General features: G+C 47.3%; 1 protein-coding gene across 2 annotated transcripts in view; it reads right to left on the minus strand.

The window, feature by feature from the left end:
- Positions 1 to 2,262: 2,262 nt before the first annotated feature.
- The window catches only part of CMTR2 (cap methyltransferase 2), a 90,866-nt gene continuing 65,807 nt past the window's right edge, over positions 2,263 to 27,321 (minus strand). For both annotated transcript variants that reach the window (XM_078670865.1, XM_078670864.1), the window contains exon 2: positions 2,263 to 8,090. In XM_078670865.1, the coding sequence (XP_078526991.1) occupies positions 5,788 to 8,076 (2,289 nt within the window). In that variant the 5' untranslated portion in view covers positions 8,077 to 8,090 and the 3' untranslated portion in view covers positions 2,263 to 5,787. The remainder of the gene's footprint in view (positions 8,091 to 27,321) is intronic.

The raw sequence follows: 27,321 nt of genomic DNA on the forward strand, positions 1-27,321 counted from the left end.
GGGAGGAGTTTCGAGTACCATCGGAGGCAAGACTGCAATATGCGCAGTTGCGACAATGGGTCTCTGAAGGGGAAATGTACCAGGCAGCCACACACGATTTCACCCCATTCGAGAAGCTGGCACGCTCCCTTGGGGGATTAAAGGGGCTGATTTCCCAGATCTACCACATCCTACAACACCCGCCGACTGTGCCCTCTCACCCATACCAACGCCAGTGGCAACTGGCGGTCGGCGCAGACATTGAGCCCTCGCAGTGGGACAGACTTTGGAGAGATATCCCCAAGATATATCGGAGCATCCCGCAAAGGGAAAGTGCTTACAAACTCCTGACCCAGTGGTACTACACGCCCCTGCAGCTCCATAAGATGTTCCCACGGTCTCTTCCTTGTACTGGAGGTGTCAGTCTGCATCCGGGGATTTTATCCATGTTTGGTGGGCGTGCCCGATCCTGACTGTCTTTTGGAAGGAGGTTCTCAGCCACATTAGAGGGGGGCTGGGGTTCCCCCTGCCTGAAACCGTGAGCACAATCCTACTTGTTATCAGACCTGCCACCCTTAAGGCACTCACCCGCAGCGATTGGATCCTGGCGCTCCAAATGCTGGGGGCGTCCAAGCAGCTTACAGCCCTATACTGGAAGAGAACCGAAGCCCCACCTATAGCAGTCTGGTTTGTACGGCTTTGGCATGTCATAACGATGGAACTTCTTACAGCATGCATGACTGCAAGCACGCGACAGCATGCATGACTGCAAGCACGCGACATGCGTTTTTGGGCGGTTTGGCGGCCCCTAGTGCGAAACCTCTGCTCCATAGAACACGCGCGCCACATGCCTACCAAGCTCAGAACCCTGAGCCTCTTTGACAACGCTGTCGCCCCTCCAGACCCAGACAGACTACTCCCTTAGACATCCTCGATGACGCAGGAGTTACCTGGGGCGTCTTCTCCCCGCTGACCCCCCCATGGCGCACGCACACTCTGCCTTCACTGTTCTCATTATATCTCACACCTCTCCTATTCTCCTTTCATTTTCTCCTCTCCTTTTCTCTGCTGTTAGACTCTACACATGTTTACTGAGCCCCGTTGGGCTGCCCTTAAGTGTTGGGCCCGTTGCCCATTAGTCAATTGCCAATGGACCTGTGATCTGGGTTATCTATACGCCACATGGATACAACAGCTTATGTCATGCCACGCAGCCGGCCCCGATGGGGTTGTAGGCAAGGTGCTGTGTAAATTTGTTTTTTTTGTGCAAGCCCTCTGGCCCTAACGCTGTTTCCCTTCGCGGACAGCCCTGTCTAGGGTTGTAGGCTTAACGCTGTGTTTAAATGACCCTGTTATGAGTGTTAACTCTTAAAAATAAAACAGACTTGAAACAATTTTTTTTTGCCCCTGCTGGTATATTTTCGATTATAAATAATAGTTAAAATACACCTATTTAATATAAATGCTTTCTGGAGTCTTCCACATGTATGGAGCTGAGCTATAATTTATGAAAACCAGAGAGCACACAAAGGACAATGGCGCCTTCTTCTAAAAAATACTTCATCTATTATACAGTCTTAAATTAAGACCAAACAAATAAAATTGGAGAAAGCTGGAAGGCAGCCAACAGTGGCTGCTCTGGGAATGGATGTTCTAGACCAACTGAACCTCTCAGCAATAATTTGCTTTAAGGTGGCATGCTGCAAAGAATGGTATGGAGCCCTGGGTGATGAGATGTTAAGATACATAGCATAATAAGAGTGTGATATCACCTCTTAAAACTTGCTCCCTACCCATCAAATCGTGTCGAACTGAGAAAACCTCACTCCAGTGGGGAAAGACTGACGGGCATGTCTGAATGGAGCGTGTTAGCAGAGAAAGTTTTGAATGCCTTCTGATGCTGCTGAATGTATACATGAAACCTTCAGATCATTACACTTACACAAACTATGGGTGGTGCTACAAGGGTACTCTATGAATAAAAGCAAGTAGATAATCCAGAGACATTAAAAAAATAATTAAAGGAAACGTTATGCAGGTTGTTTGTAACAGCAGTAGGAAAGTGAACATTACGTCGTTAGAAGCATAGAAAGACAAACATATCTAACAATTAGCATGCCAGCACATTTCCAAGTTTCTTATTTCTCTTCTCTTTAGCCCGCACTTCAAACCTGTTGTTGGACAACATGTATCCACCACTGTCATATTCCTACCAAAATTACGCAGAGTAGTGTATACCACATTAGAAAGACAGCACAGTAAAAAATACACAAGGACGCATCAGAAAATGAAAATACATTTTATGTACAAGGAACCTCACAATGTACACATTATAAAAATTGAAATAAAATCTGTTTTCTATTATGATGCATCACCAGTGTGCCTTTCTAGCTACCAATTCTCTATGACTCGCTGGAAGCGAGTAATTCAACTGAATTATAGTAAAACAAAATCAGTACCGTGAAAAGATCCTTCTTCAATAGACATTTGTTGGATGGTGGCTGCTGGGCACGCAACAATATTTTGAACTTGGAGCCTGCTCAGTGCAAAGCATATATCTTCTAATCACTATTGTGTGACCTATGAAACCTTTTTCTGTTACTTCTTATTCTTTGACCCCTACATCTTTCACCTTCCCCGAAAATCAGTCCATCCTCTTTTTGTGCTTTATTCATAGTGCATGATTAAAGGTTTGCAGTCTGAATGCTGCTCCTGGCCATCCTGCTGCATTCCTTTACATTTCTTGTACCTCTTATAATCCAGTGAAAGCCTGTATTGTTTGTGTAATTCTGTAGAGCCTTTATAATCTAAATGTTTGTGCTTGATCACTGGACCATTACAGCATGGAATTTAATGTTCTATGCCACACCCTGGCACTAAGATCATGATAAGCTCATTAATGCTCTGCATATGTTGCCCCTTGACACACTGTCTCCTCACTAAACATTTTCTCATGCAGTATGATTCCCTTGGTATCATTATCATGCATGTCATATTAGCAGCTCAAAGATGACAATCAGAACCTTCTTAAACGTTATGTCTCACAAAGATATAACTGAACTTACAACAACATGATAAGTCAGAAATGTCCCACAAGGACCCGCAATAAGAAAAATTTCTAAAATAAGATTGAAAGATGCATTCTACACTTGCTTTAGATTCCTGCCTTCCTTGTTACTTACTGAACGTATAGCCTAGAGGCATTGACTTTTATAATAGGTTTTCTGCTAATGCCAGAGTCACCAGAGCATAACAGAAGCCTTTATAAAAAAATAACAATATGAAATAGGCCTGAAGGAAAGTGAGTGGTTTGCAGCTCCTGAATTCCGAGAGAGATTTACCATAGCAGCACGTGGTTTTACTAGGCATGCACTTGCAGAGATAGCTCATTGCATGCTCCACTTCATCTCCTCAGCAAGTGACAAAAGCTTGAACACTTAGAAGATTTAAGGAGGGAGGGGCGAAAAAGTCCAGCCTCTAAGAGCAGAGCAAATCTGTTAGAATGCCAGACAAAATGCTCATCAACAAATGTGCTACAGTGCATGCCGGTGATCAATTATCTATAAACCACGCCCGGCTTCACTAAGTGCCTCTTGGTATGGTCGAAAACGAGCAAGAGTCTTCACCCTAGCTGAGGGGTCACTGTGCGATACTATTGTACCTGGATTAAGAGAGCAAAAACTCCACCGCACCAAAAATAAGGCTGTTTATTTGCAGAGGTGTTAGTTTGCCATATTGTCGTCTGGCTTGAGTCACCGTGGTTTTAAGAGACTGGCTCAAACATATTGCCCCCCCCCGCTGATCATGGAAAACGTTCATGCACATGACAAAGCCCCCAGTAGCGGAGTGTATGTAGCGTGTCACCGGTCATTACAAATGTTTGAGATCATCTAGTGAGAAGAAATAATAGTCCTCTCTACCCAAGCTACATTACCAACATTCAGCAAAAGTAAGAATTCCAAAAGTCCTTTTGTTTCACGGAGTCTAGGTTTTGAGATGCATAGTGAAATTATTCAGAGGATATCTCTTTAATACCTCTGAGCACGAGAGCTATGTAGAGAATCTTCTCTAGTACAGGTACTGTATGGAAGTTACCTTCCTCTCAGGCCAACAGTTTCCCTTTACTTGAATGGCAAATATTGAACATCCGCAAGGGACTATTAAAAATAAAAGTGCCCAAATCGACTTAAGAAATTAGAAGTCAAACTTACAAGATGCCCACTGAATAAATTGATAACCGGTCTCAATTTGAGTTGTAGATGTTGCCGCCCTCTGACCACTGGGTCCCCAAGTTTAGCACTGGCCAAGTTACACAAGAGGGCAGCAATAATGGCCACTGAAAGACAAATACTGAATCCATATCCTTTCCCCCCCCACTCTCATCTCCCAGAACTTTGCTTTCACAGCTGTACTGTAGTTTGATGATTATATTCCTTGTCTCTCATTACTTTTCAAGCATAATCGCCATTAAGGATAGCACAAACCAGGCACCTCTTTTGGAAGTTCCTTTAGAAAATGTCAAATTCAATGAGTGTGAAGTCTCTGCTCCACTTTTAACCGATTGAGCAAGGTTAATGACTACTGGTGCGCAATGATGGAAGCTAAGACTGTGGTGTGAAACTCACCCTGCAGAGTGAGAGTGAGTTATTCAAATCAGTACTTTTACGATCTCCACACTATAAATTCTGTCAGGACTTTAGCAATTATACAGTGTGTACTACACAGAAGAACTTGCAAATCTACTAAGGGATGGGCTCACTGTTTAGGCTTTGTACTAACTGTCCTCCAAGCTCTGGGTGTCACAGCAGGCTCCATGGATAGGACTGAGAGACAAAGTAAAATTGGCTGCAATGCCAGGTTCAGAAGCAGGGTAGAATTAAAAACAGTTAAGACGCAGCTGATTTGCAGGGCTGCACATACGTCAGTAAGTTGTACTCTTAAGAGTAAAGGAGGCAGTTGGCCATATATATATATCACCCACCAGTAGATAACAATTTGGGTAACAGGATAAAAAATACGTATTGAGGTGGTACAGTAATGAGAAGGGAGAGAGTGGTAGAAGCAACCAATCAGAGATGTCAAAACTTGAGTGTAAAGAAACAATACTGCCATCCTCCCCTTGCAATCCACTAAGGTGGTGCCCCAATTGCAACGGGCAGAAATATACTTCTTCCACGGTTAAAGTCACAAGGCAGACAGCGAAAACAAACTTTCTAATGATGGGATTATACTAAGAAAATCTATCAGCGGAATCTATTAGCGGACCATGGGGGATGAAAAGGCTTTATGGAATTTAAAACGTATTAAATGGTGTAATGAAGCCAAACAACCATTTCTGATTTAGACAATAAAATATTTGCACCAAAGCTGGCAAACGGGCCTGCTTAATTAAGAACAAAAAAACAAACTAAAGTGAACATATTTGCTCAGTAGGAAAATAACATATCTCAATTTGATTCGCAGAACCTAGGGGATCTGAAGGAACACCTACACATTTCAGCATGGAAAGTCCCACCAAGGGGATGGGAGCAGAGAGTAGCTTGAAAGTTGAAACAACCACAGCCTAAATTGAGCACTCAGCATGGTCAACAACCAACCATTCCACAATATTTTTCAACCACATGACAGCTTTTTTCATGTTGGACCTCTCAAATTCTCTACCAACAATACTTCCCTTAATAGTAGAAACTTGGAAAACATGTACATTCGTAAGGCACGATGGATACAGGGAAAGAGGTCTCTTCAAAAAGTAATCAAGGAGTGAAAATGAAGACAGCTGCCACCAACACCAATGTGGTGCAGTTCTTCTCAATCTGCTTTTATATTGCTTTCTTTCTGATAAACCACTTGTCCAATCACATGCAGGCGCTGCTTGATGATGGCAGAGTTGAGATCCCACAGAAACTCCAGCAGTGGACCCGTAAGGAAGTGTTCAATGGGAACACACTCCAACACTTGCTTCTGTGAATCCAGCATAGAGCTCACCTCAGTGCTGAGAGTCTGCAGGTGGGTGAGGACAGGAGCCAGGAGACCCTCATACCCACTACAAAGAAGCACAGCACCAATTCCCGAAGACTGAGCAGATGTGGGGCAGGCAAAGCTGATATTCCGGAAGCAGTGATGCAGGATATATAGGAGGCCCGCTGTGAAGCGTGTAAGGCAGGACATGATGGGGAGGATCAAGGATGATTCCGGCTGCAGCTGCTGCATTGAGAAAAGGATAGCTTGCAGAAGATGCTGATGGTATTTGGGATCACCATCATGCAACAAAGAACAGCAAAATGCGTAGTTTGTTGGTGGCTCCAGGTTGATCACCTCTATGTGGTCCTGGCTTTGGAAATTGCACAGCGATGGAATACCCACAACAAAGCATTTGATTTGATCCTTGGGTCGATTGACAAAGACTTCTTGATGAACAATGGAAAGGTCCAACAATTCATTAAGTATGAATTCTTCAGACAGGACATGGCAGGATGGGCATGACTGCAGGGCAGGTTCTGCTACTATACCACTTATGAAAGAACCGGCCATGGCTTCATTGAGGCTCTTTAAGAGCTCACCATCACAAAAGGGTGAGCTCTTTACTTTGGCTATCTTCAACCCCACCACCATGTACCATTCATCACAGTTCAGAGGACAGGGTGGTTTTTCCAGAACAATGTTTTTTCCTTGGTTGCACACAGCATGCTCCTCTGCCCAAGGCAAGAAAAAGCCCTTCAGCACTTTGTTTTCCCAAGATAGCATTTCAAGCTCCTTCCTCTCATTGAACGTGTCACTGCGCCGGTTTCTACTTCCCACCCATCGGTATCCAATACTGCTGGCAACATTGGGCTTCTTCACAATCCACTCTTTTTTGGCAATGTACTTCATGTTGTACTTATGCAGGAAGTATTCTACTGCATAGTCTCTCAAGGCATTCAACCTTGAAAGGTCTTTCTTTGTCTTATGCTGAAACAAGCGGAGGTTTTCAAGGATAGTCTCAGTCTGGAGCTTGTGAAAAAATGAACAGCAGCCATGGTGGGCTTTAATGAAGGAATCTGGAATGGCGTGTTGAGGAAAGAGTGCTTTGTCAAGGATTCCAGTCCCAAAATTGCATGCAATCTTGTCCAACAAAGGTTGAATAGCTACTTTCCCTATATAATTCAGGCAAATGACATAGACTTCTGAGTTACCTGACTTACTAGTGCCAGGTTTGAAGATGCACAACTTTTCAAAGCAGCAGTTCAGAAGGTAGATCAGATTGACAGAAGCTTGTTCAAACAATGTGAAGGTCTTCAAGACAAAGGAGCCACCAGTGCCCAAGATCATCAAAGCAGTAATGACTTCACAGTAATGCAATGGAGCCACCAGTCCTTCTTGCTCTCCTGGGTTCCCTTGGCAGTCAAAGCTACCATCCGCAGTGACCAAATGAACACAAGACATGTGGCCAATGAAATGCTGCAGTCCAGAAAGATGACTTGATTTCATGATATCTCCAGTGTTATCAGGACCAAAGTACCACCAGGTCAAAGTGCTGGCAATAAATCGGTCATCTGCGATCATCTGTAGGCTGTCATTGGCTTCATAATATGGGTTCAAAGTATTGGCCACCCAGTTCCAATCACAATGAAGTTCCTGAGACTTCAGATAGTGGTTGAGGCTGGTGATGAAAGCTCCTGGGGCTTCGCAGAGGTGAACGGAGTTCAGCTCCCTATTCCACAGCGCTTCTTGGGGAAGAAGCGGAAAGCTGCTCAATATCTCATGAAGTTTGCACCAAGCCTGGGTGCACAGTTCTGCATTAACTGTTTTCCTAACCTCAGGAATTATGCGTCCAGCTTTGTTGGTGGAAGAGGTGTGGAGATGCCATTCATCAAGTTTCTTGTCACATAGGAGGTTCTTCACCTGGTTGAGGGACTCCTTCAATGCAAGGAGCAGATCATATTCCTGGGGGTTACTGTTACATAATTCATCTGGGCCCGGGAGGGCCCACTCATTATTCTTGGGTTTCTGGTAGGTGAACTTTTTCTCAAAGAGGTCCTCGATTTCAGCACGGACATCAGGACTGTACATCTCGAGAACAGCAGCATAATCAAGACGCTGCTTTTTACACTGACTCATTCTCCATAAGGACTCTGAAAGATAAAATTGCAACAATTCAAGTCAGCAACTAGACCAGGTATATGGGAATCAGTCAACATTCAGCTTTTAAAATCATAGGCGCGCCAAATAAATCAAGAGACTTTAATCAGTTAACATCATTGTATCCTGCTACAAATGATATGTAGACTGATTATGTGTAGTTACCCTGCAAAAAGCCTATGTAGTAAATATGTACAATTGTTCAAGAGTAACGATTACAGATACTGCTAAAGTGTAACATGATGGTGTAACATGCAAAGTTTAAAAGAGAAAAACCAATAAAGTATGTTTTAAAAAAAAGACTTTAATCAGTTAACATATCAAGAAATTTAAAGGAACAGCTGTGATATATCTAGGGGAATTGATGAAAATCATACTCACATGAAGGAATAAATAACACAGAAGAGATGCACAACACTCAAAGAAAGCAGACTTAAGTATTAAGTTTGCATTCACACATTAAAATTACAGACGCTAAGAAAACCCAAGACACAATCTGACAGAAGCAAACGTTGGGATCATTTTCATTAAACATGTCCAAGAAACACTGACTATGGAAACAGTTAACATTCACAGACTAAAATCATAGAGCTCCAAAAGAAAACGAAAGAAAGAACAGGGAATCAGTGAACAGTCATTAAACAAACAAGCATTTGCAATGCAATAGGTCTAGCATTTGCGAGAGTTTGAGCTATTGGCATTGTAAATGACAATGCCTTTTATTTATGTGTTGTATAGAAACAGACAGGAACGGATCAAGATTGAAAGAATGTTTAAAGAACTGATAGCTTTAGAAGAACTTTTGATAAGGGCTATAGCCAGACAAGGTCCCTTGGTTGACATACTATCAAAAATCGAAATAACCAAAGCAGAGGCAAGCGAAAGCATAGTCAGGAAAGCGGCTAGTAATTATCTATCTGAGAAAGAAAAATTCTATGAGTATAGCGAGCGGGTAGGTCACCTTTTGGCAATCCGCACGAGGCAAAATCTGGCAGCAGGAGAAATAAAGGAAATTATGGACGGAAAGGGAGGGGCGGTGAATAAGATAGAAGATGTGAGGGAGGTTTTTAGAGGGTTCTATGCAACGTAGTATGATCAGACGCTTCTGAATTTAGACACAGAGACTATGGAATACCTTGAGGGAATACCACACTCAGTACTAGGAAGAAGAGGGGAAAGAGGAGCTAGACCTTCCCTTTACTTTGCAGGAACTAGGATTGGCTGTGAACAAACTCCCCTCGGGGAAAGCTACAGGCCCGGACCAAATTCCAGTAGAATTTAACAAAACCTTTTGGGCCACGCTGGGCAAGGATCTGCACGAGTCCTTAAGACAGGCACAACTAGGGCTGTCTGTTCCGCATTCATTGGCGGGGGGCAGACATTATAGTTATACTAAAGAAAGATAAACCTCCCCTAGAACCAGGGTCCTATAGGCCAATTACGCTAATGAACACGGACGCAAATATTTTCTCTAAAGCACTGGCACAAAGATTAGGGAGGGTCATTGAGAGCCTGGTTAGCAGCACGCAACATGGGTTTATCCCAGGGAAAGGGACCACGCAGCATAAGAGGCAAATGATAACCCTTCTAGATGCAGCGGAAGTCTCAGGAGATCCTGTCGCGGCTGTATTCTTAGATGCGGAAAAGGCCTTCGACAGGGTCTCCTGGAACTATCTCTGGAAGGTTATGGAATGGTTTGGCATCGGTAGAGGCTTCATTAGAGCAATCCAGGCCCTATATATAAAGCCAACCGAAAGGGTTAAAATTAACAAAGGCTACACAGACACAGTACAGATAAAGAGGGGGACAAGGCAGGGGTGCCCCGCCTCCGTTTGTGCTGTATCTGGACCCAATACTACGGAGGCTATCTGGTAATAATAACATCCTCCCAGTCAAGCTGCACAGTAGGGAATACAAAGTATTTGCCTACGCGGATGACGTGGCTATTATTACCCCGGATCCAGGTAGAGCTATTGTGGAAATTGAGCGGGAGGCAAAGGACTTCGGGGCAATTTCGGGGTACTCTAATAACAAGGGGAAGACGCAGATTGTACAAAACAACTTTACAGCATATCAGGATGTGAGGGCGGTTCCTGTGGCAGTCTATTTAGGGATAAAGGTAACTTCAGACCTGGATAGGCTGGGAGAGATAAATATGGAGCAACTAATAACAAAAGTCAAGAAGAACACAGAAAGAATACATAACTTACATTTAACTCTTGTGGGACGTATAAACGTCATCAAAATGATCACCTTGCCTACATTTCTATACATCTTTAGAGCTATTCCGTTATTCTTTGACCAAGTATGGTTCAACAAACTAAAACTGATATTGAATAGGCTTATCTGGGCACAAGGGAAAACCAGGGGAGCGTATCAGCATATTACTCTCCCCAGAGAAAAAGGCGGCTGGGGGGCCCCAGATTTCAGACTTTATTATTGGGCGGCAGCCTTTCAGTATTTTCAGGGACTGATAGGGGGTGGAGGTAATGAGTACTTGGGTGACAGACCTGCATTCACGAATGTATATAGGGCACTGTTGGGTGGGGATGCAGAGAATTGTTTTTTAAATACAACCGACTTCAGTTACTTCAAACACACAAGGTTCAAGACGCTAAAAGCAGCATATAATATCTGGAAGGCATTCACCAAAAAACTAGGGATTGGGAGATATAACAGGTATACCCGATTGTCTACAAATGCCTCACTACCGGGGGACATTTTCAGGGATGCTGTTATGATGGAATGGGTGAATAAAGGGATTAAGAAAGTAGGGGATCTGTGTGACCAGGGGGGCATGCTACAGTTTCAAGAGCTACAAACAAAATGTAACCTAACCAGTAGGAGGTTTTTTAAGTATCTACAGGTGAGAAGTTGTTTTGCCAATAAACAGGGGGGGGGGGGCATTGGGATTTGGCCAATGCCGAATACTGGAATATGTAGAGGGCAGCGGGAACTGTTCAATTCGTCAGTTATACGCGGAACTGTACGCACTCAAAATTGATGACAGGGGAAAGTATGCCACAAACTGGGCAGAGAAAATAGGTTCACCGCATGAGGGATTCCAGGACTCCCTGGACCTGGGACGCACTGTTCTATGCTCAGCGGCTCTGCAAGCGCAACATTACAAGACACTGTACTCCCTGTACCATACCCCTGCTAGAATAGCACAATGGGGTGGCACCTCGGGCAAAACCTGCCTGCGATGTGACTCAAATAATGCAGATATTATTCATATTTTTGCAGGATGCCCACAACTGTATTCCTTTATTACTGCAATTGAGAAGTTTATGGATGCTTCGTTGGGGGTTAGGGTGGCAATGTCACCTGAATTAATAATCCTGGGGGTGTCGGGAGGTGTAGAGGGGCACCTTAGAGTTTGTGTTTATGGCCATGGCAGTATATCGTATTTGCATAGGAAAGGCCTGGCTAGACAGAGCTCCTCCAACTCTCCAAATCTGGATTGCCAGGCTGCTCTCTACATATAATCTAGAGAAAGCGATATATGACAGGAAAGGTCGCAGAGCAAAAGCCTTGGAGCCCTATAGTACAATGGAAAAGAGGGATGAATGCTGGCACTGAGACAGGATCCTTTCCTATAGGCTTTTAGGGGTAACTCTTCTGGGTTTTAGCTTCCCTCTAGTTGTTTAACTTGGTTATTTAACTTTTGCTGCTGTTTAACGTTAAGGGCGTCTAAGGTAACAGAGGGGTCTTAGGAACTGGAAAATGAAACTGTATTAATATAAAAAATGCGTTTTCTAAGGATGCACTTTCATGCTTACTTTTCTTTTGTGTTTTTTCTCTCCCTTTTTCTTTTTGTGCCAAGAGGTTTACTTTGCTGTCTGGAAAGTGTGGAAATATGTTTTGATTAAGAGTGCTGTAACACTGGTTTGGAATATGTGTAAAAAAATCTTTAAAAAAAAAAAGAGAAAAGAAAACTATGATGCGGCAAGAGTTGTCCGCGTCATGGCGCTTTTTGAATGCCAGTAGGGGGGCAACATGGGCAACAGAAGGAGGGTAATTGGATGGGAGGGGTAAGGCAAGAGTCATAAACAACAACCTCATCATGTTTCAAGTTCTAGGAAAGCCTGCAGGAGTGCCCGAGGCCTGTAGGAAACCCCTCGCCTGCGCACTGAATTAAGTTATAGAACATACTCGCAGGACCAGCCACGTAGCAGCGGAAGGTGATGAAAGTGCAGTGAGTGGACTCGGAGACAGAATGCTGCACGTGCTCTGGTGAATCCAGAGTCCAGGTCCCGCACTGTGCTCTAAAGGTGACAGGCGGATGCCTAGGGACTCCGGGGAGCAGAACTGACATGGTAAAAGTGGCCCTGACATGTTCTCAAGATGTCGGGCAAGGGAGAGGATCACACGTTACGACCAGAGCTACCAGGTTATTCTGGCTAAATCTGTCCGTACCTTAAGGAAATATGAGTGACCTTGTGTGATGTAACTAACTGGCGCTTATTATGTAAAGCGCTCCAATACCTTTGGGTGAAGTTCAAGTTATATAATATGCAACAAAACAATGACTTGAAAAATAAAAGTGTGAGGGAAGCTGCACTGCGGACTAAGCGCTATGGCTGCAAAGCGACGCAGAGTCTCCATAATCACGGCTGAGCAATCTATTTGGCTGCAGTGTGCTCCTCATGAAAAAAAAACCAATTTGTTCATGATCCTCAGCACTATTACGCTCACCCACCTTACTGCCAGTATACCACTGATCCTGCCTCCATTCTGTATAGTGATTGCCCTGGTGGAATCACGTGTGATGTGTGAATTGCACGCACCACAGAGGAGCGGGGGCGAGGGAGCCTGTCATCTGTGCCACGCTGATGCGCGTGCTAGACACCGATGGGAATGAGCGGAGCAAAGGCGGGACATGCGCCTGCCTTTGCCCAAGTGCGTGCCTTATTTTTGTTAAAAAAGCACGCAAAACACAATGGGAGCCGGCGAAAGCCTGATCACACGCACAAGCGTGTGGTCAGCTTTCAGAACCCCGTACAAAAGGTCTCGTGCTGCGCACTGCAACGCTAGGCACAAAACCTAAAAACCAGAGGCTTCATGTTTGGACTAAAATCGCAGACAGGTCAAGAAAACTAGAAAGGAGAATTACGAATGAGTAAACATTCAGAATTTTTTCTAAAAAGAATACACATTTGGCATCAAGGGCCGTAACCCAGGCAATGCGTGATAACGTGTTTGCATTCTGTTAGCTGCTCACTTATATTTGTTGGACGGCTAGAAAAAAAAATATTAAAAAGTCTTCTGAAATTAACATTGCACACAACTATTTAATTTATTCCTAGTTTTCATTTCCCCTATACTGTTTGCACCTCAATGCACCCCAATGACTGACAGACAATAAATACTGCAATGAATCAACACAGTAGCATGATGATTATGGAATACAAGTGCAGAAGCAGATGTATGGAAAGACTTGTGCCATGAGAGAGAGATTGGATGTCAGGACCAGATACAAGAATTATGCTTTACTTACTTTGCTTTATTACATACATTCATAAACAACAGCCATTTTAGTATCAACAAAATAAAAGCCAACATTCCCCCAGGCACTTGGAATAACAATAGTATCAACTGTCAATAATATAACAATAGTCCATATATATGCTTTGGTTGCTTTATGCCCATTGTTTATTTGGTGGAAGTTGTGCTAAGCAGGTTTGCGATCTGTGTTGGTTTGCAGGAGTGCTAGCGCGCTCCTTACACAACTGCTAATCCCATTTTCCTACCTGCGTCGCTCAACTTTCCTCAAGCGGGGTTTAAGACGTACGCTGCGGGAGCTAACCGAGCTGTGTCCCAGCCTGGTCACTGACGCCCCGTGGCGGGGTCTGCATTATTATTCCCCAACCACAACTGATTTGGATGCCCCACAGGGGTGGATATTATACTTTTGGATGCCCTACAGGGTCTGTAATATATTAAGGTTCCATGCAGGCCTCGGTGGGCACGCGGCTCCCGGGCTTAGAACCTTAAAATCATGATGCTACTGGCCCCCAAATATATACTACTGGGCTTCCCAGTTCCGCACTAGGCAGAGCCAAGTCTGCTTGGATACAGCTCTCAGTGTTAACGTCATGCAGATATTGGAGAGCACTTATTTGGAGGAGGACGCCCTGTTCTTCCTTCCATGGTACAACAACTTTTATAAGGTGGAAGATGCCTCTATATACAGGGCAGTCTCAGAGGCGTTGGCCCTCTTGGATCAGTGCTTCTCAAGGCAAATAGCTGAGAAATGTGCTAAGGCTCTCAGATTGGACCGTGCAGCTTTGGTGCCTTCAGCCCCTCCCCAGGTTACCGAGGGGCGAGTATCTCTACCCTTAAAGAGATAACGAGACACTGGGGTGGATCAGGATGCATTCGATTGTTTAAAGAGCGTGTTCCTGGACCAAACTACTCCCCTAGACAGGCCTGCTGATGGCTTTTCATAGCCTCCTGAGTCAAACTCACCAGATAACCTGGGTGGGGACGACTACCATGTGGATTCTGACGAGGAGGCGGCCCCTAGAGGCCCTGGTGTCAATCGTCTGATTCAGTCCCATCCCTGGGACATTCCTCCTCTGACACAGTGGCAGATCTGCTGAATCGCGAACAATATCATACACCCTAGATCCTCTGACTGGGGTCCGGCAGATTAGGTGGCAAAATATGTGGCATGTAGCTTGCACAAGTCTTTGGAGGAGGAGGTCCATAGCCGCCTTTGGGCAGAATGTCCTCAACCTTCTGTGGAGGGAAAGGTTGCCCTTACCCGGGAGATCGACCCCACGATGGCCACCTTCCTGGCAAAGTTTATGAAAGAGCCCAAGAAGGGATAGGTGTTGGCACTCTTGCCAAGACAAACTACTGGATGCTGTAGGCCCCCTCACCAAAATGTTGTCATGGTTGAGGAAGCCAAGTCGTCTGGGTCCCTAATCTTTCCCGATGTCCTCTCCGGCTGGGCCCAGTGGGCTGTCATTTTTTTTATAGGAAAAGCCAACTGTGCGTTCTCCAAAAAGCGCCGTTGTTTGCCGCTTATTAAGTTGAACCCGAAGTTTGGAGATCTTGCGCCCTCGAAAGCGGGGGCGGTGGCCCAGGGAGGTGTTTTCTGGGACCCCTTCATTAAGGAGTTGGAGACGTTTGTGGTGGCATTCATGTTCCTAGATGAGGCCCAATCTTCCATTTAGAGGATCTTCAACGCCAGGGGCTGGCCGTGGCATGTTCTGCTTCCCTTCTCAGAATCCCTCCAGAAGACAATGCTCCAAGTGTGGCTAATAGCAGGACCAATCTTGCTTCCTGTCATTCTACCCCACCAGGGGCCAGCCTTTCTATGGCAGAGGAGGCTTCAAGGGACAAGTCATCCACCCCTCCACAAAGAGTATTCAACTTCCTTCCCAACAAAAAGTAGGGGGCAGGCTGGCAATTTTTTTCATCACACTTGGGTGTCCATTACAACAGACCCGTGGGTCCTACAGACAATCTGGGTTTCCAGATTGAGTTCCATGGTTCCGCCTGCATCCAATCAGTTTCTCTGTGCAGCTGTCAGACTCATCGACACGGAGGTCAAGGCCCTCTGAGACAAAGGGGCCATTTGCCCATCTGTGATACACCCCTATGGTTTTACCTGCAACCTGTTCTTGGTCGACAAAAGTTCAGCCGGCAGAGACTGGTCAGCAACCTCAGGGAGTTTAAGATGGAGGGTATTCCTCTACTCTGGGACATCCTGCCACCATTCAAAGGGATGGTGCATCTGGACCTAACGGACGCTTACCTGATAATCCCTATTCCCTGCCCAACAGGACTGTTCCTCCAGTTTGTGTGGTCTCACCAGACGTCCAGGAAGGTGACAAAAATACAACACGAACTGCAGAAAGCTCTCTCCAGGCAGCGCACATCTCCAGCAAATTGCTCGTATGGTGGGCTTACTGTCCTCCTCTATCCAGGAGGATTTCCTGGGTCCACTACATTATTGGGCTTTACAAAGCATATCATTTGCAGAATGGGCTAACTTACTGCCAAGTTAGTGCCCTTGTAAGAAGAGGCGAAGGTGGAAATAGGCTGCTGGCTTTCCCACATGGAGACTGGAATTGGAGAGCGATCTTCCGTTCAATTCCAGACCTCGTCATAGAGTCTGATGCCAGCAGGTTAGGCTAGGGCATGAGGTGTGGGGACTTCTGCACAGGAGGTGTGGGGACTTCTGCACAGGAGGTTTGGAGCTCCTCGCGGGCTCCTTTGCTGATCGGTGTTGGACCAAGGACAAGATCCAATCCTGCGTTCTACTTGAGATGGACAACGTGCCGGCGCACAAGTTACTACTTGTGTAACGATATATCTGTAAGAGACATTAGATTCCGTACCTTAGAATATCCCCAGGCGTCAGACTGGAACCGGAAAGTTTTGCTAGCAGTACCCCTGCGTGTTAGTAGGTGGCATCCTGCGGCTCTGCGTCCATCGCTGGCGTCGTATTTGCCAAGATGACATCACAGAGACTACTTAGGCGTGCTGACGTCAGTTCTGTACACGACTTTCCGCGCAAGGAACGCAGAGCCATGCAAGATACTGACCACTGGTGCATTGAAACTAGGGCCCTGAAATGGATGACCTTAACCCTAGTAATCAGTTCACAGAACAGGGAGGATGGGAGGGGAGGTAAGGAATCTATCACTAACTAATCTCCCTTACAGATATATCGTTACACAAGTAGTAACTTGTGCATCGGAAAGAGACACGTTAGTGATAGAGTCCTTACCTTAGAATAGATACCCAAGCAATCCCAACCCCGGTGGTGGGTCTGCAAAAAAGATTACACCAGAAAGTCACAGAGAAAAGAATGGCCAAAGAAGCCGTCTCTCCGGACTTGACTGTCAAGGCAGTAATGCTTGGTAAAAGTGTGCAGCTAGGCCCACGTAGCTGCCTGACAAATGTCCTGCAAGGGAACGCCACGTGCCAAGACAGTAGTGGCTGCCGTTGCCCTGGTGGAATGGGCACGCAGCTCCACAGGAGGCTCCTTCTTAGCCAATGAGTAACAGGCCTTGATGCAGAGAACGACTCACCGAGAGATGATCCGGTTGTGCACGGCCTGACCTTTTTTGGCGCCCACGTAGCCAACAAAGAGCTGGTCATCGATCCAGGACTGTTGTGTGCGCTTCAGATAGAACGAGAGCGCAAGTTTTGGGTCCAGACGGTGGAGCCTCTCTTCCTCTTTTGAAGGATGTGGAAAGAAGGTGGACAAAGTGATGGTCTGCCCGATGTGGAAGGGCGTGACAACCTTTAGCAAGAAAGAAGGACGGGTCCTCAGAACCACCTTGTCCGGGTGAACAGAAAGGAAAGCAGGTTTAGGAGAAAGGGCCTGGAGCTCACTCACTCTTCTGGCAGAAGTGATAGCCACCAGGAATGCCTTCTTTAGAGTAAGAAGACGCAAAGGAAAGTTATGAAGAGGCTCCAAGGGAGCGCACAACAGATATGTCAGGACAAGATTTAAGTCTCATTGAGGCATTATGAACGGCACGGGAGGGAACGTGTACGTAATGCCTTTCAGGAAGCGGTTAACAAACAAGGACTTAAAACGAGAAGGCTGATCAGGAAGCCAGAGAAAGGCAGAGATGGCAGAAAGATAACCCTTGATAGTGCCCAGAGCAGAGCCCTGCTGGGCCAAGGAAAGAAGGAACAGAAGAAGAACTTCGGAAAGAGGGGCAGAAAGGAAAGCCACAGACTTATCTGTGCACCATGCCACAAACTTGTTCCACCTGCATGGTATACCGTTTTTGTGGAGGGACGCCCGGCTGCCAGAATGACATCACAGACTTCAGGAGGAAGATCGAAAGCTGTCAACTGTCGCCGCTCAATCTCCACGCATGGAGGTGGAGGCTGGACAGGTTCGGGTGGAGGACCATCCCCTGCTGTTGCGACAGAAGATCTTCCCGAAGAGGCAGTCAGATCAGGGAATCAAGCGCCATGCTGAATAGCTCGGGATACCAGTATCTTCGTGCCCAATCCGGAGCCACAAGAATGACTTGGGCCCGGTCTCGCCAAATCTTCTTCAGCACTCTGGGAAGAAGTGGTATAGGCAGAAAGGCGTACAAGAGACCGCAACTCCACTCGCGACGAAAAGCGCCGCCGCGCGAGTTCTGCCTTGGAAACTCCAACGTGCAGAATTGATGACACTGCGCGTTCTCTTCGGTGGCGAATAGATCTAACCAAGGGTCTCCCCACTGCAGAAAGAGAACTTGCACCACGTCCGATTTCATACGCCATTCGTGATCCATAATGCACCGGCAGCTGAGTTTGTCCGCACTGGTGTTCAGAGAACCTGCCAGGTGTTGAACCATCAAGGTAATGCCTTGATGTTCCAGCCATGTCCAGAGGCGCAAGGCCCCGGACGTAGGGTCCATGACCCCAGCCCGCCCTGTTTGTAGCAATTTAACATGTCTGAGGTGTTGTCCGTGAACACCTGCACTACACTGCCCTGGAGAGAGCGAAGGAATGCTTTCAGTGCAAGTCGGATCGCTCGAAGCTCCAAAAGGTTGATATGGAGCCGGGACTCCGCTGGAGACCAGGGGCCTCTGATCTCCGCCTCTCCCAAGTGGCCTCCGCATCCCAGCAGGGACGCATCCATCAACACTGTGCTCCGGTTGGGAAAGGGAGAGGGATCAGCCATTGACCCAATCGCGATTCGTGAGCCACCACTGCAAGTGTCGTGCACTGCCCTCCAAGATCTGGACGTGGGACATGTTGCCCTGATGCTATGCCCACTGGAACTTCAGGTCCCACAGCAGAGCCTGCATATGTCATCTTGCATATTGCACTAGCAGGATGCAGGAGGCCATCAGGCCCAGGAGCCGGAGGGTCATCCTGACTGAAAACCGAGATAGAGGCTGAAAGATAGGAATCGTAGCCTGAATATCCCGGACTCGCTGTTCGGGGGATAAACCCGAAACTGCGTCGAATCCAGAACCGCTCCGATGAAGGGGAGCCTCTGAGAGGGACTCAAGTGTGACTTCGGCACATTAATTCAGAAGCCCAGCAAGTGTAGGAGGTCGGCCCTAGTCTGAAGGTGGGTGACGACTGCCTGGGGCGAGCCCGCCTTCAACAACCTGTCATCATGGTAGGGGAAGACTGACACCCCTGAACTGCGCAGAGAAGCTGCGACCACCGCCATCACTTTCGTGTACACCCGAGGGGCACTTATAAGGCCGAAGGGGAGCGCGGCAAACTGAAAATGCTCCTGGCCTACCGTGAACCGCAGGTAACGCTGGTGGACCGGCAGGACGGGTATGTGAAATTATGCGTCCTGCAAGTCCAACGCTTGCATCCAGTCTCCAGAGTCGACTGCAGCCAAGACCTGAGCCAGAGTCAACATCTTGAACTTCTCCTTCCGGAGGAAGCGATTGATATCCCTGAGGTTCAAGATGGGGCGCAAGCCCCCTTTGTCCTTCTTGGGGACCAGAAAGTAGTGGTAATAACAACCACATCCTACTTCCGGCCCAGGGACGTGCTCGATAGCCCCCTTGGCCACAAGGGCCATGAATTCCTGCTGGAGAAGCGCAAAGTGATCCCCTGTCAACTGGTGGAATCGAGGCGGCTTGGCCGTGGGGGTAGACTCGAAAGGAAGGGAGAGTAACCCCTCCTGACGAGTTACAGCACCCACCTGTCGGTAGTCACAGAACGCCAATGGGGAAGGTGATGACGAATCCTGCCACCCACCGGCGTGGGGTGTGACCTGAAGCTGAGACTAGGAAGGGTTTGAGGTTGACGTCGCGGGGACGGAGGTGGACTGACCTTCACGCCGGTCCCCGGAGCCCGTGCGGCAGCCTTCACGGGCACGCTGAGTCTGGTTCTGCGCGGGCTTTTGGCTGAACAAATGAGCAGGGGCGCCTCTGCCCTGGCCACGAAAGGAATAAAAAGTAGACGTGGCCGGGCGCATGGAGGAAAGGCCTAAGGACTTGGCCATAGCTTGAGAGTCCTTAAAACACTCCAGTGCAGTGTCGGCCTTATCAATAAACAGGCGCATGCCGTCAAAAGGCATGTCCATGAGCGAGCCCTGGACGTCCAGGGAGAACCGGTGGACCGCAACCAGGCGTGGCGACAAAGCACCACGGTCGTGGAAATTGCCCTGTAAATGTGTAGTGTATTTTGTAAAGCGCACAGCTGCCCCAACGGGGCGTCCCGGCGCTGTATAACACTGTGGAACTCTTTCTGGCTCTCCCTGTGAGATGCCCCTCCTTGGCACCCCCAAGGTGAAGCCAGGCATCCCAGTGTTGTAGGGGCCGTTGTGGAGATTAAGCAAGCTATTGCCCAGAGTTGCAGCGTGGGACCCATGGTTAGAGTAGGCGCCGAGGCGAGAATTATCGAGTCTGCGGACATTGAGCTCAAGACCCTGCCGCGTCGGGACTTGAACCCTGGTCCCAGGCCTGATCTCTGCTTCAGAGTCTGCCGCTCTAACCAGTGAGCCACACTTCTCCACCGAGGGAGCCCTCGTTGTCCAAGCCACAACGAATGGCGAACCTAGCCGCGTCCTTACCCCTCGGCCACAGCCTGAGGCAGGACAGTCTGGACCTCCTCCGGGCACTAAGGCAACATCTCAGCAACGGTATCCCACACCGCGTGGGAATAGCGGCTCAAAAGGCACGCGGTGTTCACCAACAGCAGCCCTAACCTGGCCGACGAGAACAACAGCTTACCAAACTGTTCCAACTTCTCAGAGTCCTTATCCGGCAGAGCCGAGGGAAAAGCACTCTGGGACATCCAGGCTTGAATGTCTAAACTCTCCAGTGTGGGATGAGTAGTCAGAAAGGCAGGGTCACCAGGTGCCGGGCGATGAGGCCTGGCGATGTTTTTATCCACAGGAGCCCCTGTGGCCGGCCGCGACCAAGTGCCCAACAAGACTTCAGTGAGGGCATCGTTAAAGGGCAGCAGCGGCTCCGATGAAGTGGACGTCGACTGGATCACCTCAGTGAGGAGATTAGTCTTAAGGGTCACCGTGGGGAGATCGAGGTTAAGGACCTCAGCTGCCGACAGAGCACCCCTGTATACCAGGCACCTTCCTCCATTGTGGAGGGGGGAGAAGCAAACCCAGAATCAGAGGAGACGTCAAGGCCGCCAGCCTCATCCAAATATGTCCACCTAGCCCTGCTCAGAATCACACTGACGAGCAAGAGGGTCCTCCGACCCCTCCCTATCGTCCTCCGCCGCCGGTGCAGACGGCACAGGCCTCGGCGGCGGGGCAGGGATCGGGGAGGGAAAAAACGGCACCGGGAATGGCGCTGGCTGGGGTCGAGCCGGCGCTGTGTCCCAATTCGGATCCCAGGTGGGGACAAAACCGTCCGGGAACCGGAAAAGAGGCAGAACCACCGGTTTCCACTGCGGCGTAGCCGAGGGCGGCACCAGGGCCAAAGCCGGCAGCATGGGACCTCTTGGCGCCGGGGCCGGAGCCACAGGCGGTGCTGGGGCTGGAGCTGCCGGAGGAGTCGACAGCCCAGCAGGATCCTGACACAGGACCGTGGGGCCCGAAGGTGCACTGGCAGGAGCCCAAGGCCTAAATAGGAGGTCCATGGCAGCAAGGAATTCTTGCATTTGTGCGGGAGTCGCCGACGGACCCGGGTAAGGCGGGTAGGCCGCAGGACTCCCAGGATCCCAATGAGCCGCAGGGGCGAAGCCCCTGTCCCCCTCGTCCGCATCCGACGTTGGAGACAGAAAAAGCTTCTTTGACTTTTTTTTGTGTCGTCTCTTACCCGATTCCGAGGGAGAAGACTTGGATCCCGAGGAGCGGTGATGATGGCTCCGCGAGCGGTCACGGGTACGACCCCTGGATCTTAAACGACACGGGGACGAGTGCCAAACTTCAAGCAACTTCCGCCGCTGCTCCCTCAAAGCCTTCGGGCCATAGCCCTACAGTCCAGACAGGACTGGGAGTCATTGTCACGCTCCAGGCAGTAGAGAGAGACGTCGTGAGGGTATGCCTCTGACATATTGCGACGGCAGGCCCCACAGGACTTAAAACCAGGCATCCCTACTCGCACCAGAGAAAACCAACACGAGACAAAAGTCTCAAAAAGATAGTCAAAAAATGACTGAGGTACGTGCTCTAACCAGATCGGCGCTTACTGGCGCGGAAAAAGAAAGAACAGACGTCAGCACATATGGGTGGCGCCTAAGTAGTCTCCGTGACGTCATCTCGGCCCATACAACACTAGTGACGGACGCGGAGCCGCAGGACGCCACCTACTGACGCGCAGGGGTACTGCTAGCAAAACTTTCCGGATCCAGCCTGACGCCTGGGGATATTCTAAGGTAAGGAATCTATCACTAACATGTCTTTTCAGATAGTATGTTACATCAACCATCTAGGAGGGATGAAATCCAAAGCCCTTTCAGACCTGGTGGAGAAACTGTTGTAGTACTGCCTGGGCCATCACATATCTGTCACAGCAGAGTATCTTCCCGGTCAAGCTAACCAAGTGGTGGATTGGCACACTCAACACTTTCAAGATTCGAGCCTGTAGAAGCTGAATCCCCAGGTTAACTCCATGATCTCAGACAGGTGGGATCTGCTCTCGGGGGATATTTTGGCCTCCCGTTTGGACCACCAGGTAGTCAGGTTCTTCAGCAGGCAGTGGCGACCAATGCATTCTTCAAAAATTGGTGTCAGGAAAGGGGCTATCCGTTCCCCCCCTTCTCAATCATCATACAGGGTTTTGTCCCATGTGCAGAGACAGCAGACAGAGGTCATTGTCTCGTCCATCTGGAGGTCTCAAGTTTGGTTTCCAGTTCTGATGGAACTTGCTTGAGATTCTCCAATCAGTGTCCCCCCATTCCAGACTCTTCTCCTGAATCCGGACCAAATTCCGCACTGGATGGTGACCAAGGGTTCCTTGCGCCTGATGGCATGGCGAATACAGGGAACATAGGAAGATCCCAGGACACGATGGATGAATTGATGTCTGTGACTAGGTGTGGATCCCATGGTCACTGATTTAGTGCAGGTACTCAGTTTCTTATCCAGTCTGGCTTCAGATGGTTTAGCCTATAGGTCGATTAATACCTTCTGCTGCTATTTCTGAGGGACATACCCCAATTGATGGTTCCCCGGTAGGGGAAGATCCCTTTGTTTGCAGATTGCTACTTGGGATTTGCCTTTCAGTTCCCCCACAGCCTACTACTCTGCTCTTTGAGATGTTAATCAGGTTCTTGACCTATTTCTGTCCTGGCAACCTAACAGGTTTCTGTCACTTGACCCCGCTCCCTCCCCAGTCCATGCTGCCCGCAACCTTGGCTATCAGTTTGACGACTCTCTCTCATGCAAATCCCAAGTTAACAAGGTCACCACTGCCTGCTTCATGAAGCTACGAATGATCAGGAAGATACTTCCCTACCTTCCATTGGACGCCCGCCGAACAGTTACCCAGGCCCTCATTACGTCCCATCTAGATTACGCTAACAGCTTATACGCGAGCGCTCCTCAGTATCTAATCGATCGACTCCAGATCGTTCAGAATGCGGCGGCCAGATTGATCGGAAACATCCCCTACCGCCAGTCAGTCACCGCTTACCGTAAGGAACTCCACTGGCTCCCCATTGCCAGCCGCATTCAGTTTAAGATCCTCACCCTCGCCTTTCGAGCCATCAACGACCTGGGGCCCAACTACCTGAAAAAGCGAGTGTCCATATCTTACTCCACTAGATACCTGAGATCCAACAACTTACGCCTTCTGGTCCCTCCTCGCTTCCGACGCGCCAGATTGGGCGGCAAGGGGTTCAGCGTGATTGTTGCCAAACTGTGGAACCGTCTCCCTATTGATCTCAGGTTCTGTCCTTCTGAACCGATTTTCCGGACCAGGCTAAAAACCTGGTTGTTTTCCGAACTCTGACTTCCTTTTGGCTCCCCCTCCTCCATCTGCCCATAAGGCCTTGGGTTCTAGCGCCGGGACACCCCGTAAGGGGTAGCTGTGCGCTCTATAAACTACAAAAAATAAAAAAATAAAATGATCTTTTGGTAAAATTAGTCATGCTTTTATGTCTGGTGTCCTGCAGACGAGTCTTGGACGTGAGGGCCCTTGAAATAACAGGTAAAGTATTTTCCCCAGAGGGGTCTCTTTTGCAGTCAGTAGAAGGCCTAAGTCTAATAATAGGGTTATCACTTATTCAGCTTTACTTGATGTCCCCAAGCTGTGTGTGGTACAGTGCCTCAGGACTCGTGAGATGATCCAAGATTTTCATCAGCAGGGCAAGTGGCAACTTCTCATCACACTGCGTAAAAAACATAAGGCGGTTTCTTCACCCACAATGGTAAGTTCGGTCATGCAGGAGGCTGGTAAAGAATCCAGGGTGTTTGGGGCGCACTCAGTGAGAGGAACAAAGGCATTCAGCCTAGGTGCCCATTGAGAGGGCATTATGAATGTGGCAGATTGGGCTGCAGATTCCACCTTTCAGAGATTATACTATAAGGCAGTGTTGGATGTGTTTAAATTGATGGTGAGCAAGCTTTGCACTAGCACAATCCTCGCCTTCGGCCATGACATAAAATGTAACATTTCATAGCTTTCGAAACAGAAAGTTTCAATTATAATAAAAACCCTGAGGCAAAGATTATCCCACCTGGCGAGAAGCCTCAACTGCACCCTCCCCCGACCTCTGCAAGTATTTCATTTTCTGCTTCTTTTCTATCAGTTGTATGCTGTTTTCTATTAGTTGCATGCTTGTGCGAAAGTCCAATGCTGATTAGCTGTACACTCGTTGCTGAAGTCCCAACGCTGATTGTCATGTTTATGCTTGATATTTGTTCTATGGAAAAAAGTTATTTATGGGTCTCTCTCATCCTAGGAATTGATGGTTCCAAACAGGATGCATGAGGAACGTGCAGTGGCATAATTTGCAAGAAGAAAGCTTCAACAAAGACAAAAGACTTCATTTGGGCTGTTGTTATATGATTGGCTTTTGATACTATTGTTGTTCCCATGGTCTTCTGGGAAAGTTAGCTTTTATTTTGTTGATACTAAAATGGCTTCTGTTTCTGAATGTATGTAATAAAGATAAGGAAAGCAAAATCCTCACCTACGAGTCCTCCATAGAATTGCAACTTTCCGTTACAAAAAATAGGACATTTTACATTCTAGGGTAGACAGGGATGTAAGGCAATGGAGAAAAAAAAGAATGCAGACAAAGTGGAAGCGATACAGGGAACGAAGATGTGGTGTCCTAAAATTATATGTGGCAAATGTATGTTTGGTGCAGTGGAGTGAAAAGTTAAAAGGAGAATTAGTGCAGGGGGAAGACAGTGAGGGCCTGTTTTGTGCAGGGGCTAAGTGACAAGGGCAGGTTCAGTGCATAAAGAACATGTGGGGAAGAGAAGAGGTGGTGAACGTGCATTTGGAACTGAATTAAAGGCACATTTAGTGCTTGAGAGGGGCATGTTGTGGAAATATATTTGTTTCAGTAGAGTCACAAATAGTAAGCAGCACACTTGGTGTAGCAGGAGAAGGACACAAAGAGAATAAACATTTGAAGGAGAGTAGAGCTGATGTCTTGTTAACCTAAAATCATATTTGGTGAAAGAGCCGTCTGATGTAAGAGAGGAAAAGTGTTGCCTCAATTATCACGTCTGAAGTATCTAGTGCCAAAAGGCCATGCTAACACTGAATAACTCCCATTTAATCTTGCATAGTTGTGTTTGGAATAGGTTGTTGGCAGGCATGTTTAGTGACACGTTTGATATACAAGGGTTACATCTGATAGAATGGATGCTGTAATAAGATACACATTCGCTGAAGAACGCAGATTTGATGGAACAAAATGTTATAACTGTATGAACATTTTAGTGAAGCACGAAGGATATTTTATGAAAAAGGATGTTGCAGTTTTATGAAAAGGGATGTTGCAATAGATGCACATTAGCAGAAAGAGAGCAGGGTGGTCTAAAAGGATACAAATTTGGAAACTATCTCATTGGAATTTTGAAAAGCAATATGTCACAGGGTAGAGTACATGGCTTCAATGGGTGCACATATAATGGAGAAGTAAATGCTTAAATGAGAGCATGCGGCCTGAAGCGAGATGCTGTAACTGGAGAAATAGAAGTGGTATACATATACGCCACTTACACGTTAGTACAAGATATGGACAGTAAGACCAGTTAAGGAGCAGTTTGAAAGGAAAGTGGGGTCAAGGTTAACACAACGAAAGTAAAGTTTAAAAAAAAAAAAGTATTTATTAAGTTTCAGCAGTAACAACAATTATGATATACGTAGTCCTCGGATAGATACATGTGTAGTAGTAGTAGTGACTTCAATACATCGTGGCAATATAGAACAGAATCCAGCATATCAACAAAATGGTAGGATATGACAAATATCATAGGAAGGCTGTAGTGAGAAATAATCAATATAATCAATATAAAAAAATGAGAGGACATTAGCAACTCCCATGTATAGAATGACTTGCGTGGGATATAAATGAAAACACATAGTGCAGAACAACACATCGACTCATCAAGGTGGCGATCAACGTTTGAAGACAGAGTGAGGCAAGCGGGGAGAGCGAGTATCACAGTCCGTCTCGACCGGGTGCTCAAGGAGATACGCTTTGAGTGGATCCCTAGATATCTCAGGGTCGGGAGGTGAGGGTAAGAGATCTGAATAGATAAATGTCTCGTCTTGCCAAAAGATCATGTCACTAAGCCAGTCCCTAAATTTAGGTGCTCTACTGCGACCCCATCTACATGCTACGCGCCTCCTGGCCAGCACCATGCTAAAGTCAACAAATGTATGATGTTTTGCAGCAAGCTCTTCTGTGTAGCCCAGAAGAGCAAGGAAGGGAGAGGGGGACAGCGTGGAGGAGATCATGAGTTCTACAGCTGCGATTCTTGGTGCCAGTATGTCAGCACAAAGTCACATTCCCAGGCAAGATGTAAGAAGTCAGCAGCATGCGAGCCGCATCTATCACACTTATCAGTGTCACTGAGCTTATATTTGTGTAGTTTAACCGGGGTATAGTATATACGGTGAAGGAATTTATAATAAATAATACGTATTCTACTACTGGAAGAGATTTGTGTAGTCTGTTTGCAGCAATATATTCACTTCTGATCAGTGAGTGCATATCCCAGCTCCAGGGATCATTTGTCCCTTGCAGTGCAGGGGGAATAAGTGATGTCAGTAGATATGCTGTGATATAGGATGGACACTAAATGCGAGGCACTGTCAGTGCGCAGTATGTGGCGTAAAGGCAAGACAT

Source organism: Lissotriton helveticus, chromosome 12 (assembly GCF_964261635.1).
Source record: "Lissotriton helveticus chromosome 12, aLisHel1.1, whole genome shotgun sequence".
Taxonomy (NCBI): domain Eukaryota; kingdom Metazoa; phylum Chordata; class Amphibia; order Caudata; family Salamandridae; genus Lissotriton; species Lissotriton helveticus.